Source organism: Muscardinus avellanarius (genome assembly GCF_963383645.1).
Source record: "Muscardinus avellanarius genome assembly, chromosome: 9".
Lineage (NCBI taxonomy): Eukaryota > Metazoa > Chordata > Mammalia > Rodentia > Gliridae > Muscardinus > Muscardinus avellanarius.
Window position 1 is genome coordinate 109744315 of NC_137795.1, and position 17151 is coordinate 109761465.

Consider the following 17151-nt stretch of genomic DNA (forward strand, 5'->3'; position numbering starts at 1 on the left):
AAGGCAAAACAAAACACAGTGCATCGAGACATACACATATACATACTCTAAGCCTTCCCCCAAAGCTCTATCCAAAGTAATCATAATAATTTAAACTATGTTCATCACAGATCAAGTAGAAAATAACTATTTTCTTAAAATAGAAATATAAATTTGATTTAAAGTAAAGGCAAAGATTTGAAGGTGTGTGTGTGTGTGTGTGTGTGTTGTGTGTCTTTCAAGGTACATAATCTTTAATAAACCAATAACAAAAAAGAGCTATTGCAAAAGAAACAGGAACATTAACCTAGTCACTAACTTTAGTACTCTTTGCTAAAGAGATAAAACTATTTTTAAAGTGAAATAAGCTAAACGTGACTCTAAAAAGGCTGATTTTTCCATCCTAGTCCGTTAACTACCTTATAAATATGTCTCACTCTATAATTAGATAAAATAAGATATCACTATAAAAGTAAAGCTGCCTGCTACTTTACAAGTAAAAAGAAGCATTTTCTGCAGTGGAAAATCATTTATTTATTTATTTATTTTTTGCAGTGCTAGGGATAGAACCCAGGGGCATTCTACTTTGGAGCCCCAGCCCTATGTTTTATTCTTTATTTTTTATTTATTTATTTTTGGTGGTACTGGGGTTCCTGGAAACCCTTCTACCTCCAGGCTACTACACTCCCAGACCTATTTTTATACATTTTTATTTGGAAACAGGGTCTCTTAAGCCAGTGCGACTGGCTTCAAAGCTGCAGGATCCTCCTGTCTCTGCCTCCCAAGCACAGGGATTACAAGCGTGCGCCACCACGCCTGGCTATTGTTTATTTTTTTGAAACTGGGTCTCACTGAGTTGCAAAGGGCCTCCTGTCTCAGCCTCCCAAATACTGGGATTACAAGCATGCGCCACCACACCTAGCTGGAAAATCTTTTTATTAAACCTAACAAAATGAAAATAAAGTTCCAATATTGTGTTTAAAGAATACATAGTTGTCTGAAATACCACATATGGTGCTCTTTCCTGAGAGCTTGCTTTTCTCCACAATTTAGCAATTTGCTTCACTCGAGTAGTCCAGTCTGCAACAAAAGAACAAAGCGCATGTGTTGTCAGAAGCATGTTACCAGTGCACTACAACAAAAGGCACCCATGAAGTGCTGGCAGCCAGTTGATCAAGACCACAGCACCCTGATGGACACGAGCTGAGCATTCCAGGTGCTCCGTCACTCAGGACCTGTGGGCGCTAGCGTGACTCTTCACCACTGGGAATCTCCACACTCAAAATGTATGAAGCCACTTTCAGGCTATGTGTATAAGGTGTAGGTGAAAATGGAATTTCATATTTAGACATGCGTCTCACCCCAAGATATCCGAAGACACTCTCATTATATATATACAAATATTCCAAAGTCCAAAACACTTCTCGTTCCTAGTGTTTCAGATAAGGGATCCACAAACTATAGTATTATATTCTTTAGTACCAAGTTCCTGGCTCACAGTAGGCCAAACAAGTATTTTCTGAATGAAGTATTGTCTTACTAATAAATCTGCCTCGTAGAATTGGGAAGTTTTTAAATTCAAGGGGCTAAGTAGCCAAAATAAACTTAAGACAAGCATAATAAATTCCCTGAAATACATATATGACTAGGATCAAAGTAAAAGTTTTCTCAATGATCTGCACTAATAGAAGTATATCATTTTGACATGAAAGGAAATAATCATAATAACTAAGAATTTTGTCAGTACTTGTGCACAACAAAACATGGAAGTAATGATTTTAAAGCCATTTGTATAAAATTTAGTGTTGCAATAGAATTATAAAATCAGGTTCAGGCAAGATCAACAATTGATAGATACAGAAATGGTGGTCTCTGTATTAAGGGCCTGGACATAGCTGCATCACTTAGTGCACAGTGTCTGCCTAGGATGCACAAGATGCTGGGTTCAGGCCCCAGCAAAAGGGGTGAGAGGGGCTAGGGGTTAGTCTGTATTAAGTTTCATAAAAAATCAATGAAAATAATAATCGACTGATACACCAACAGCCTTAACATAGTATTTCATGAAGTTCTTGAGTCACAAAGTAAATTTTTCAAAAAGTTACTTAAAAAAAAAAACAAAACACAGTTCTGCTATAAGGACAAAGTCATGCTTATACAAATTAATTTACTATAATCACGTTTGCTCATCATAAGCAACAAACATAAGTGTGGTTTTAAAATGTATTTGAAGCTGAGTTTGGTAGTGCCTGCCTGTTATCCCAGTACTTGGGAGGCTGAGAGAGGAGGATCGCATGTAGGTTTGAGGACAACTTCAGCAGGTAGTGAGATTCTCATCAACCTAGTGAGGCCCTGCTTCAAAATTAAAAATAAAATATATTTGATATTGCTCTAACAGACATGCTACATTTAACTACTAATTATTACTGTTAGATAAGAAAGCATATATTTCCCAATATAACGAATAATATTCCACAGGAAGACCAAACCAAAAAACACTAAAAAAACAAAAACAAAAACAAAAATAAAACCAGGGTCATCCTCTGGTTAATCAGTTTCCAAAAAGTACTAGTATATTCTCTGGCTTTTCAAACAACTGGTAGGGGAGCTGATGTTAGGGAAGGGAAAAGGACACTGAGTGAGTTCCAATAAAGCTACTCAGAACAGAGCCTGAGCCTAACTCTGTGTGTGTGGTGTTGAGGACGAACACTCTACCTCCAAGTTATACTCCCAGTCTTTTTATTTTTTTGTTTTGAAACGAGATCTCACGAGGCTGCTGAGAATTTCTCTAAGTTGCTGAGGCTGGCCTCAAACCTGTTTCAGCCTTCCAAGTACTGGGATTACAGTGTGTGCAAATGTGCCCAGCTTGAGACTAACTTAATAGTATTAATAAGTGAAGGTTTTTATTCCTGGAACTTTTGGTTCTTGGAATTGTACAACATGGACTTCTGCATAAGATAAGCATTGCTAGGAGCTAGAAAGACTGGTAATTTCAATAAATGGAAAAAAGTTGGGGGGATATGCAAATGCCAGCAGTGTCTAGGACTAAATAAATGTGAAATGCTTTCTAGGTATCTAGAGAATCTATGTAGTGCATAGTTACATATTGAAAATTAATGACGCTATAAGGACTTTCCATCTGCAGACTTAAATTAGCAATCATTACATCTGATCGAATGTTAGTCATATATATATTGCAATGACTTACCAGGAAATTCTTCCTTTAAATTGGGGAAATTAATATTTGTGTAGAGAACTGGTGCTACTGTAGCCATTTCACCCAGAGCCTCTTCTTTTTCCCACTTAAGTGTGCTCCTCTGGGCATTTGACATCGTATCATTTTCTCCTTCCACAGAGGGAGCGGAGGGTGTCCAAGAGTTGTTAGGATCACTTGCTATTGGATTAAATGCTGGGTTTTTATCCCTGGCAAAAAAGAAACACCTTCATTTCATCAACAGAAATAATTTTCTAATACTATGTTCAAGTACCACTTTCAATGAAAATTTTCACACAATAGCTAAAAATAACATTAGATGTTTAGAAAAATATCGAAATGTGACATTCATCCATATCATACACAATTTAAAAGACTTCCATAGCAAGTAAGGCTTTTAAATACCTGACGTCAGTATAAGACTGTGCTATAGCAGAGAACGCTCCTAATCCACTCCCAGGAGGCACAGAACTATGTGGGAGATGAGGCCCAGGTCCAATAAGGCCATTTATGAGTGGCAGCCTTGAAAAAACATCTTAAGAGGAGAGGAAAAAAAAACTGGGTTTACATATTATTCACAAATAATGGGTAACTAAAAAAATTATTATATACTAGGGGTGGAACTCAGGGGCTTTCTACCTCCAGGCTATACCCCCAGCCCTATTTTTTATTCTTTATTTCGAAAGAGGGTCTCACTGAATGGTAAATGGCCTAAGTAGCTGAGGCTGCCCGCCAATTGCGATCCCAAATGCTGGGATTACAAGCGTGTGCCAGCATGCCCAGCTTAAAATATTTCTACTATAAAAACATTCAATGTTATTAGAAAGTTTGGGGGGTATTTTGGTTGTTTTTTGGGGGGGTACTGGGGATTGAATCCAGGGGCATTCTACCTCTGAGCTACATCCCCAGCCCTATCTTTCATTCTTTATCCTGAAACAGGGCCTAAGTAGCTGAGGCTGGCCGCAAACCCACAATCCTCCTGTCTCAGCCGTCCAAAGTACTGGAATTACAAGCGTACACCACCACACCCAGCCAAGTTTTTTTTTTTTCTTCAATATATACTATATAAGTACTATTTAAAAGAATAGGTGATAGCCGGGCATGGTGGCGCACGCTTGTAATCCCCGCGCTTGGGAGGCAGAGACAGGAGGATCGCGCAGGTTCGAAGCCAGCCTTGCTGGCTTAAGAGGCCCTGTTTTCAAATAAAATATAAAATAGGTCTGGGAGTGTAGGCTGGAGGTAGAAGGGTTCCATCCATGGTACCACCAAAAAAAAAAAAAAAAAAAAAGACTAGGTGATAACATTTTGAGATATGATTCGCATAATTGTTTGTACCTCATTATGTTGTACTGGAAACAGTTTTGGAGTACAAGAGCTCTGAATTTTAATTCTACTACTTATTAGGAACAGAACTGATTTCTACTTGTAAATCAGAAGTATTATTATATGAGCTAACTGAGGTTATTTAAGTACAACCTTCAGTATAGCATCTGGCATACAGTAACTACTCAATACATATTCCCCTTCACCTCCTAGTGGGGATGGAATCCAAGGGAATTCTACCTCTGAGCTACACCCCAGCCCTATTTTTTATTCTTTATTTCAAAACAGGGTCTCATTGAGTTGCAAAGAGCCTCACTAAGTAGCAGGGGCTGTTCTTGAACTGCGATCCTCCTGTCTCAGCCTGCCAAATGCTGGGATTACAAGCGTGCATATTAAATTTACAAAATGAATGAATCCTAGTTTTGCAAAAAGTAATTATCATTACTTGTACTGTGGCCTTGCAGCTTATTACAAACTTTAAACTTTTTGTTTTTTTTCTTTTATATTTTTACAGCTCTGTGGATTGAACCCAGAGCCATTCTACCTCCCAGCTATACCCTCTACCCTATTTTTTATTCTTTATTTTGAAACAGGGTCTCACTAAGTTGCGAAGGGGCTCCCTAAGTAGCTGAGGCTTGCCATGAACCCGCAGTCCCCTCCTGTCTCGGCTTCCCAAGTACTGGAATTACAAACGAATGCCACCATACCGGACCCTTTTCTTTCTAAATAGACAGTTGGTAAACCATAGGACCACCTAAGGTTTCTCCACAACCCTCCACAAGCATATAACTCCAGGGTTTATTATGACAGTTTAGTTGTCTATTTGGAAATAAGCTGTCATTGGAGCAGTTTTCCGGCAAACAAAAACAAGGCAAAAAACCTTCCCATGTACATCAAAGATGACTCCCAAGTAAACATGATTTGTGGAGACACTCTCAGGTGGCTCCGTGATTGTTGTAACTCAGATCAGTGCTAGGGGGAAACCTCACATCCCCAGTAATCGTATGAATGGCAACACAGTTGGAGAAATAGCTACTGGAATCATAATAGAGCGCCTAGCCTGGCACTTTGCCATGCCATTAGATGAAAAGGAAGAGAAGATGTGTCTCATACACACAGTATTCACAACCCAGCATGTCTTTTCATGTAAAACAGACCAATATTACAACACGAACACACATGTTGCTCCAGTGCATGTGTCAAGAAACAAGCTGACCACAGACACATTCTCAAGACTCAGGGACCGCTGGGGTGGGCTTATCCTACTAGTCAGAGGTGGGCCTCCTGGAGCAGGTCTTCACAATGATACCTCATGACATACATTTCCTAGATGGAATAAAGCCAAAATTTCTGCTTCTTATTCAAAACAGAATGTTATATCTATGTTCAAGTTTAACAAGAAATGAGTTCCATTAAGAAATCTGTGGTTTTAATGAAAATATCAAATGACTTTCACATAATTATTATAAACAAAAGTTTCTTTATTGTTAATGACAACATGATTGTCCCGGAGCTACTATCAGCACTACCTATGGTAATCACATTATTATTAAAACTTTTCCTAATGGCAATACCTACTATTTTAAGGACTTTATGTGCCAAGCAGTTCTTTTTTCTTTTCTTGGTACTAGGGTTTGAACCCAGGAGTGTTCCTCTTCTGAGCTTCACTATCAACCCTATTTTATTTTAGTTGAAACAGGGTCTAAGTTGCTGAGGGCCCTGGTAAATTGCTGAGTCTGCCCTCAAACATGCAATCCTCCTGTGTCAGCCGCCCAAGTACTGGGATTACAGGTGTACATCACCAAGCCTGGCTTCCAAGCCCTGCCTAAAAGCTCTACACATAAATGAGCATCCTCACAGCTTGGCGTGGTGGTGCATCTTTGTAATCCCAGTACTTGGGAGACTGAGACAGGAGGTCTACAGGTTTGGAGTCAGCCTCAGCAGGTTAGTGATCTCTCGACAACTTAGTGAGACCCTGTTTCCAAATAAAAATATAAAATAAGTCTGGGGGTGTAGCCCAGAGGTAGAAGGCCACTGGGTTCTATCCTCAGTAGCACAAAATAAAAATAAATAAGCATTTTCACAATGGCCTAATAAAATAGATTATTATATGTATAGCCAAAGAGGGTGGTAGCACACACTTATAATCCCAGTACTTGGGAGGCTGAGACAGGAGGGTCACAGGTTTTGAGTATAATCTCAGCAAGTAATGAGGCTCATCTTGTTTCAAAATAAAAATAAAAGTAGGAGTGAAGGTGTAGTTCACAGGTAGAATGCCCATGTATCCCATCCCTGGTAAAACTAACACATACACGAGCGCACATATACTTTGCCCGCCCATTTAAGAAAAAGCACTCAGACTTGTTCAAAGGCACAGGCATGAAAAGAAAGCATCTTTCCTTCATTACCAATCTAATTAAGAATTCATTTTTCTCTTTAAGTCTACCATACTCTACTCCTTAGTCATATTAATGTCACAGGGACTTAGAGGCTGCTTTTGCTAATAATACTGACTCCATACTTGGGCCTAGGTATGTCCAATGAATATCTAAAAACAGAATAAAAACTGAGCGTTTATCCTGCATTCTCCTGGATTCCACAAACAACAGATAGGATCAATAAAACACCCTGTGACGAGTCCAAGTAGGCAGGAGCAACGGTCTTATTACGGTCAAGGCCTGGCTGACCAATCGGAAGTCACGGTCAGCAGACCATGGTCAGTACTTGGGTGGAACCCAGGGGCACTGCACCTCTGAGCTACACCCCCTACCCTATTTTTTTTTTTTTTTTTTTTGCTGCAAATGGTCTCAGTACGTAGCTGAGGCTGTCCGTGAACCACTGTCCTCCTGTTTCAGCCTCCCATATGCTGGGATTACAAGCGTGTACCACTATGCCTGGCTCTACATGCTTTTATGGACAAAGCATATGGGGACAATTAAATCAAGCAAAGTTTGTGGTATTTTACTCAAATCCAAGTCACGTGTTTAGCCTAAGCAAACATCAAGGTGGGTTTATATTCAGTGACTGAATTGGTAGAAAATCAAATATTTCAATTTATGCATGTTATGGAATTTTACAGGTATGCATTCTACATGTATGTACTGAATACATACTCTATGGCAGAGCATACAGTGGAGAGGGCAGGTACTGTCATCCCGCCCACCACCCCACACACTGCCAATAATGAACAAACCACAGCCTGCAGAGAATCTCCTGGAGGCAGGTGTGAGACTGCAGTTAGCATTTTTCCAACACAACAGAAGTGGGTTTTCCTCTATGGGTTTGCATATGGGGCTCTACGTAACAGAGCAGAACTCACGAGCAGTGTGCACGTGCACACACATGCAATCTAAGGCAGACCAGCCACATCAAAGCCACGGCCTACCCTGACTGTGCGCTGGCAACAGCTGTGGTGGAGGGGGCGGTGGCGGTGGGGCTGGCGGGGCGGCCGCAGGGCTCAGTACAGCAGTGAACAGGTCTTCCACATCCTTTCCTCCAAGCTCTGGGAGAGAAGAGGGGAAGAGCCAGAGGATTAAGGCACGGGAAGGCCATGCTATGGGCAATGGCATTTTTCAAACTAAAAATTCAGGATATAAATACCTGGAATTTTATATAACTTTCCAAGAATTGCTCCTAGGGTAAAAGAAATAGGAATATTGACTACTAATTCAACATACTGATACAAAACGGCATTTAAATGATATAGAAATTATAAAATAGAAGTCAATTCATAAGCATGCAGAAATCTTTGAAAGTCATATTTACTCGTGTCTTTTAGAAAGCCTAGATGTAGGGCAAATGTTTTACCATCTGTGACCATTTTTTCTAGCTCAGGACTGAGGATCCCATCTAGCTGCTCCTCACTTAACGGGCGTGAACTCTGACTGACACTTGGCTGAGGCAAAGAGGAAGGATCATCAGCAATGGGACCAATATCTAAAAGAACAAGCAAACAATAAAAAGGTAAATTCAGAATACACACACACAATGTACAGTACTCTATGTGCGTTCACGTACAACAATATGACTAGGATAGGTGAAGATTAGAGTTCTGAAGTCATCAGGATTCCTCGACCATTTGGCTAGTCCATCAGGTAAAAATTAGGTTAGGTGCCACCTAAAGTTATCTTTTGTTTGTCGTTACAGTGCTAGGGATGGAAGTCAGAGTTTCAAACATACTTAGGCAAGCACTCTACCACTCAACTACCCTAACAGCCCTAGAGTTATTCTTTTAATCAAAATAAATACATTTCTTAAGGGGAAAAAACCCATCTGATTTTAACTTAATTTCTTCTAAGCTAACCCTCACATTAAGTTGGGAATTTATAAGAAGTCATTATACAAATAACTGCTTTAACTTGAAATAGTGGCAGCACATGTATTGTTCAATTATCTACGCAATATATGAAATAGGAAGGAAACACTGTGTATAGATTAATGAAAAATTCTAAAACACCCTTTGCAAATAATTTCAATGTTAAAGCAATTTTTTAAATGCTTTTAAAATTTTATAGGTGCACTGTAGTCCTACATCTAAACGGAGCACAAGATGGTGGAGGTATACGGGTACACATCACTCAATTGGCCCGTAAGCAATTTCTAAAATATTCTGCACTCACATTCTGAACATAAACATTGCTTGTAACACTGTAATATCCTTTATCTATACTAGTTATTTTAGCAGCAGCCACACATAAGTGTGTTCATCTACTTTTCATAGTTTCTCAGTATTATTGCTGTTAAAAAGTAAAAATTTAGTCTGTTCTTATTTGACATTATATTAGGAACTAATTCTAACACATGGGTAATATTATGACCACCATTTCGATAAGAATGCAACCGTTCATTAAGAAGAATTGCTAATAAAGTCATCCAACGTGGAGTAAGGCTATACTACACATTAGCTGCACACAAAGAGAGAAAAGCAAAGGATGGATTAGTGATGAATCAGCAGGTCTAACAAATGCGCATGCACCTATAGGCTGTCTCAGCCGAAATCACTACAGAAGAGAGGACTACTTCTAGTCAGCGGTCGTCCATCGCTCAGACTCTTACCAAATGGAAAAGGTGAGCTCTCGACCTGGAAAGTGCATAAATCAAGACCTACAAGACCCAAACCAAATAAAACGGATGGTTACCACGGGAGCAAGAAGTGAGAGAAATGCAAACAAAAGGAGAGGCGAGAGATAGGGGCTTTGAGGCAACATGCCTTAAATCTGACACGATTAGAAAGGAAACAGAATTTAACTTGCTATATCCCCTCCTACACCAGAAAGCAGAGGTAGATCAAATAAAATGCTAAGTCCTTTGACAGAGCCAAAAAACAAAAACAGAAACAAAACCACTCCAGTTACTGGGGAACAGACTAAACTTGCTATACACACACACACACACACACAAACACACACACACCCCTTTCACATCACAACAGAACTCAGGCAAACAATGTTCAGGCATACCTGAATGATCGACTGATTTTGCTAGGTCATCTGAGATTATTCCAAGAATGTCATCATCTGTGTTTAAGACTTCAGAAATATCAGCTAACGGGTCATCAGCGGTACCTAGATATAGTAAGTATATTTTTAAATTCAGTATTTTCCTAGACATTAAATTCTAAAATGCCCTCACTTAGCCAATCATTTACTAAATACCTAGAGTACAACAGATGTTGAGGCAAGGGCGAGAAGGATAAAAGCTTAAGAACACTACTTCTCAAGGAATTCTTCAGAGCAAAGACCCTCATGTTTCTAATAACAAAAACATTTGTAAAGTACAATAAAATGCTGTAAGAAAGCAAAAAAAAAATAAATAAAGTTATGTAAGTGGCATCTAAAGAAAAGGCATCTAGAAAATAAAATACAGAAGTTAATGAAATATTCAGGTCCCGTCCATTGTACTGTAGTTCCCTACAAAGCACAAGCCAGGTAACACACTGCTCCAGGCTGGCGAGTCATACTTGATTATGATCCACTCATTTAGTAAAAGCCTGTTTCAGTACCAACAAAGCCATTTCACTTTCTCAATGTGGATTGGACAGTATGTGAAGAACACCACTACAATGAAAAAGGAGGATCAAAATAAAATATGGGGAAGCGGCATTTGATACAGCAGTCAGGAAAGAGTTTTTCATAGAGATGGCTGAGCAAAGATCTAAATGAAAAGAAGGAGCACTGTGCACAGAGATGGACAGAGCGCTCCTGGCAGGAAACAGCTGTGAAGGTCCAGAGAGGCCTGCCAGCCCAGGAGGTTGAGGCCACATCCTCAAGGCAAGAGCGGGAGGAAGCAGGAGCAGCTGGCAGCGCATGATGGTGCCGCTCTGTAAACGATGCATTGGGCCTTTATTCGGAAGCGTAAGAGTCAGGGGAAGTCTGCCATAAGCAGAAGAGATCAGGGTGGTGGGGAGAGAGAAGGTCAGAGAGACAAGAGACGGTCTAAGACAGAGTTGGCACTGTGATGGCAGAAAGGTGAAGAAGTCAGAAGTGCTTGGCTTTGGAATATATTTTGAAGGCAGAACAAACCTTGCATAGGTAAGATGTCAAATCTGAGAGAATGAAAAAATCAAGAATGATTCTAAGGTTTTCTGGCCCAATAAAGGAGGAAAATATTAGAATTCTTTTCTTGTGTATGGTACTAGGGATTAAACCCAGGGGCTTTCAAACTCTCAGCTACACCCAAAGAGTCTTCTTTACTATTTTTTATTTTGAAATAGGGTTTAAGTTACACATCCTTGCCTCAAACCTGCAATCTTCCTGCCTCAGCCTCCTAAGTACTGGGATTACAAGCGTGTGACTCTGGCTGATAGGAAATATCAGAACTCTTATTTACACTAACTTTAATAACTATATAGTAGTCATTCAGTTAAAGAACATTTGAAATGTCTGATCCATCTCAAGTGTCTTTTACTTAAGAAAGGCGGAAAGGGACAAATGTACTATTCCAGATAAAACACCTACATGAAACAGTCATTAAATACAAACTGCTCGACAGAAGTCATACAGAAGAACAAGGTAATTTTTTTACAATAAGATTTAAAATAAAAAGTTTTGTGGCAACAAACATTCTGAAATATTTTAGAGAAACAAAACTATTACAATATGTACTCTCTAGACAACAGTGCATTTGAAAGAAATTCTGGATAATTCTTTGAGGGGTCATCTAGTAGTTTTCTGCTTGTTTTAAAGTAATGGAAATATATATATATTGGTGGTACTGGGGTTCCTGGGAGCCCTTCTACCTCCGGGCTACACTCCCAGACCTATTTTTATATCTTTATTTGGAAACAGGGCCACTTAAGCCAGTGAGGCTGGCTTCGAACCTGCGCGATCATCCTGTCTCTGCCTCCCAAGCGCGGGGATTACAAGTGTGAGCCACCACGCCCAGCTAAATTAAAACTTTTTATTTTTATTTATTTATTTATTTATTTTTTTGGTGTTACTAGGGTTCCTGGAAGCCCTTCTACTTCTGGGCTACACTCCCAGACCTATTTTATTTTTGGAAACAGGGTCTCTTAAGCCAGCATGGCTGGCTTCGAATCTACAGGATCCTCCTGTCTCCGCCTCCCAAGTGCAGGGATTATAAGCGCGCGCCACCACGCCTGGCTAAATTAAAACTTAAAAAAAAAAAAAGACTCTGCTGTTTGTTTTTAATCTGCTAAGACTCTGCAAAGAGAAGACATAAGCCCAGTGTTTTCATCCCTCATTGCTGAGCAAACATATCCAAGAGAAGACAAGACTGCTTCTAACTCTTTTAAGTTAAATAAAAGATAACAGTCTGTATGGGGGTTCCTGAGTATCTGGAGGGGGTTAGACATATCAAATGCTCTTGAGCTGGACCTCCATGTATGTAGTTATGGAACCTGTGGGTAAAAAGAGGCAATTGCATTTCTATATCTGACAATGCTAAGATAATAAAACTTAACTACATAATATCAAGTCATGTTTTCAGCAGAGGACTATCCTAAACTTGTTTTCCAAAATGAGCTTACGAAATTCATTGACTAACAAATGTAATCAATGGCAAAGAGAAAGCTTATTAGAAAAATATCAATAATTGACAGTACCATATAAAACTAGAAGGGGAGAAAACCCTGTGATCACAACTCTTATCATTATTGGAGTAATGTTACTCGCTAACATTAATATTACTTTATAAACATATCATGTTCTCTCATATCCTGATTCTTAACACTTCCCACATTCCCTCTACATAGGAAAATGGTACCTAAAACGTGGCATTTTGCCTGTCAGTGGACCTGTACCAGTAGTTGGGCACATTTCTGATTGTTACAACTTCATGAGAACAGAAATGGTGTGAACAAAGTCGGGCGTGGTGGCTCCCGCTTGTAATGCCAGCATTTGGGAGGCTGAGACTGGAGGATCTGCGTTCGCTGACAGCCTCAGCTACTGCTTAGTGAGGCCCTTTGCAACTCAGTGAGACCTTCCTTCCCACAAAAAGAACATGGCCCACAGTGTCAGAGTGAGAAGTCACCTAACTGTATGTACAACACGCTTCTTCTCTGTGGCCTTCTTTTTGGTTTCTCTGGGCTATGTAATTAAAACAGATATATCTTACCTACGCTGAAGATTGTTTTTATAGCCAACCAACTCTGGTCAATTTATTGTCCTCAGCAAAGTGCAATGATGTTTTCTTTTACAACTCCTGAATTTGGTGGTAGTTACACAGGTAAATTAAATTGCCAAATCTTATAAAACTGTGTCCACCTAAAACAGTTGCAATTTACTGAATACAAATCATATGTCATTCAAGTTGACATAAAAATACATATGAGACCAAATAACATTTTTGTGGTTTAATTAAAAAGAAAGTGAACTGTCACATGATATAAAGAAATGGATTCTCTGCATACCCTGAGTCCCAGATTTTGAAGGAGCTGAGCATGAACTAAGTAGTGGATCTAAGGATGAGCCCAGGAAACCTGCATTCAAGTTTGCTTTAAATGGAAGCTGAGCTGCATCTTCTGCTGGGTTCTCTAAACTCAGCTTATTTTGTCTACTTGTATCCAGAAGATCTTTTCCAAAGAAAGCCTCCTAGATAAAGGCAAGCACACAAAAAAATGGTCAGTCATACAACTTTAAGAGGAAAACATTATCCTGTTATTGTTTCTGACAAGAAAATAGAGACCCCCCAAAAAAAAGAAAGAAAGAAAATAGAGACCATGGAAAAGCTTTACTCTTTAAATAATATAAAAATTAAATACAGAAATGCACAAGCAACATGGAAAGATCTGTCAATTTCTTTAAATCTATTTTCATTAAAGTAAAAACAGAATTTTTGTAGCTTTACAGGAGACAAATAAAATTATACAAACACACAATTATATCAAACATATTTCTAAGCAATGTCAGGATAATAACTCAATTCCAGGAGACAAAGCTACAATTAAATTTAAGAGTTCATAGATTTATAATACTATCAGCACCTTTACTCATATTATAAACAAAAGTAAAGCTTCATGGGTATTATTGGTATTTATAGATTATCTGCAAAGGACAGCACAAGACTGTGATCTACAGCTTTAATATTCACATAATTCAGGTAGACCGGGTGCTCTCACTCATTAACGTACCCACGAGAAGACTCGCACTACAGCCCTGAAGGGAACCGCATCACGTGTGGACTTTCTATTCTTCCTCTCAGATGAACCCTACTCCCTCTCTCTACGCACTTCCTCTAGTCTAGGACCTGTGCCCCAGGTGAGTTCCCAGCAACTCCAGGTCTCCCTCCCCAGTGCGTACGAAGGATGAGACAAAAAGGAAGCCCTGAGGACCCCTCCCTCCCAGCGCCGCGACCTGGCCCCTCCTCAGCGTCTCCTCAGTCTACTTTCCACTAAGGGCCTTGGTGGGAACGGCTACTTTGTAGAGGAAGGTGTGGCAGGTGCCATGAACATTTAATACACTCTTGCCAAATATACATAAACAGAAAGGTTTGCTGCAGCATTTTCTGCTGTTGAAGTTGTGGTTTTGTTTTGGTACTGGGGAGTGAAGCCATGGGCTTTCTACCTCCAAGCTACACCCCCAGCCCTTTCTAGTGGGGAGATTATACAATGTATAGTTTATCTTTACACTTATGATTAATAAAGTTCTAATAGGTTTTCGTCACTATGCACTTCCTCAGTCAATGGGGAAAAGTACGACTATTACAAGATGTCTAAGAAAGAGTTCCATTCGCAAGGCTTCCCTCACATTAAACTTCTCCTAGGAAGCCAGGGGTTACGCTGCCCAAGAGGAAACAATACTTCCCAACAGACTGAGAGTGCGGCAGTACCCACGGGATCTGCCTGAGCACTGTAAAGCGCTCTGCCAAAGAACTCAACAGCCAGCGGGCACACTTTCATAAGTGAGTGAAGAATTCTTCTGAAATGTAGGTGGCCCTTCACAGAAGGATCTGTGGGTGAGCTCTATGGGACGCAAAAAAGGCCTGCAAGCCAGGCATGGTGGTGCACACTTGTAATCCCCGTGCTTTGGAGGCGGAGACAGGAGGATCAGGCAGGTTCAAAGCCAGCCGTGCTGACTTAAGAGACCCTGTTTCCAAATAAAATATAAAATAGATCTGGGAGTGTAACCTGAAGGTAGAAGGGTTTCATCCCCAGCAACACACACACACACACACACACACACACACACACACACACACACACACACGGCTGCAAAAAAATAAAAGGTGAGTGCAGGCAACCAACAACAGTGACACATGCAATTCAATCGACGGCAAAAGTACTTTTTTTTATTTTTTGCAGGTCTGGGGATGGAACCCAGGGGCATTCGACCTCCGAGCTACATCCCCTGCCCTATTTTTTTTTTTTTTTTTTTTTTTTGGTGGCACTGGGGGTGGAACCCAGAGGCTTTCTACCTCCGGGCTATACTCCCAGACCCATTTTATATTTTATTTGGAAACAGGGTCTCACTAAGTAGCTGAGGCTGGCTTCGAACCTGTGCAATCCTCCTGTCTCAGCCTCCCAAGCGTGGGGATGACAAGCGTGCGCCACCACTTGAAACAGGGTCTCACTAAGTAGCTGAGGCTGTCTGCGAACCGTGATCTTCTGGTCTCAGCCTCCCGAATGCTGGGATTACAAGCTTTTTTTTTTTTTTAAGGCACAAAGCTATGATGAAAGGAGGGCATTTTGAAAGGAATTGGGCGGCAGGGTGGGGGGGGGGGTGTTGTCCCTGAAGGGTGTATTATAAGCCGGGCAAGGTTGAACATACTTGTAACTTGAGTACTGGGAGGCTGAGACTGGAGAATCACAGGCTCAAGACTAGCCTGTGACTTACTGAGATCGCTTCCAAATAAAAAATAAAATGGGTTTGTAGCTCACAGCAGGCTGTAACTGGATTCAATCCCAAGCGCCTCCCCACCCTTCAAAAAGATACATGCAAAAGGTACAAAGATTGGTACTCACTAAACATATTCTTACTAAATCTCTGAAAGTTCCTGTGAGGTTAGCATTGCTGTGATTTTTATAGCTTAAAAAACTGGGGTAAAGGAGCTCAGAAAGGATGAGTAACATGCCCAGGAATCAAAAATTAGATACTATGGAGTCAGATGTTTCAGTCCCTAATACATGGCTTTGAATTATTCTTTGGCTGTTTACAAGATAAATTAGAAATATTTTTTGTAATCTACATCAAATGTAATTTCTTATTGAGAGATCGTTCTAGTATGCATTATGTAAAACAAAAATTCTTGGCTTAATAGGCCTCTGAAAGCAGCAATTAGTAAACCTGAGACTTCGATTTCTAAAATTTTATCTTCATTCAGTAAACATAATGACTATGACATGTGTTCACAAAAGGAACTACAGCACTGACAGCCTTCCCTCCCTTCCTCCCCCAGAGCTATAACCCCGGGCCTTTTTATTTTGAAACAGGGTCACTGTAAGTTGCCGAGGCTGGCCTAAAATCTGCAATTTTCCTGTCTCAGCCTACCAAATACTGGGATTACAGGTGTGCCCATCATGCCAGGCTTTGGGAAATTTCAACAGGACTTGGGTTTGGAAGGTATACTGGTATGAAAGTTTAGAAGGCAGATTTCATTTCATTCCATTTCAAAGTGCCCTTGTTACGATTTCAACAAACCTCTTCTTAAAATCACAATACTTTGCATTTCTTCAATTAATTCAAAATAATGTAACTGCAAAGCAAAATATTACTTGTAAATAAGCAGGGAATGTTTCTTCAAGTTTATTTTTCCTTTTTCGGTATCTCTTCTTTATTTTGTCATTGCTTTCAGCAACAGAAATAGATTCATCAACAAGAGTATCTGGCATTTGCTCACTCCAGCCTGAAATAAAAGAGTTATAAATTTGTGACATTCAAATTTCATACACATCTACCCAAGGTGATTTTATAGCTTGTGCACATATATAGTTTCATATAAACAAACAAACAAACTTGAGTCACAACAAGATGTCAAAAGAAGTTTATGAGTAAGTTTCAAGCATTGTAAATATTGTTTCCTATTCTCTCTAAGTAACATCTCCTTGTAAAGCTTGCTATTTAAACAGTTACAGGAGTGTGTGTGTGTGTGTGTGTGTGTGTGTGTGTGTGAGACTAGAAATTGAACACAGAGGCATTCTATTTGAAAGCTACACTCCCAGCCCCAATTTTTAAAAAATTTTA

At 39.8% G+C, this 17151-nt stretch overlaps 1 protein-coding gene across 1 annotated transcript in view; it reads right to left on the reverse strand.

Moving 5' to 3' along the window:
• KMT2C (lysine methyltransferase 2C) overlaps window positions 1-17151 on the reverse strand; it is a gene marked incomplete at both ends in the record, with an annotated part of 244663 nt that overhangs the window by 44371 nt on the left and 183141 nt on the right. The window contains 9 exons of the mRNA XM_080701295.1: window positions 986-1059; window positions 3185-3399; window positions 3596-3725; window positions 7899-8015; window positions 8114-8146; window positions 8321-8449; window positions 9973-10077; window positions 13383-13563; window positions 16683-16813. Coding sequence (XP_080557421.1) covers window positions 986-1059; window positions 3185-3399; window positions 3596-3725; window positions 7899-8015; window positions 8114-8146; window positions 8321-8449; window positions 9973-10077; window positions 13383-13563; window positions 16683-16813 — 1115 coding nt within the window. The remainder of the gene's footprint in view (window positions 1-985; window positions 1060-3184; window positions 3400-3595; window positions 3726-7898; window positions 8016-8113; window positions 8147-8320; window positions 8450-9972; window positions 10078-13382; window positions 13564-16682; window positions 16814-17151) is intronic.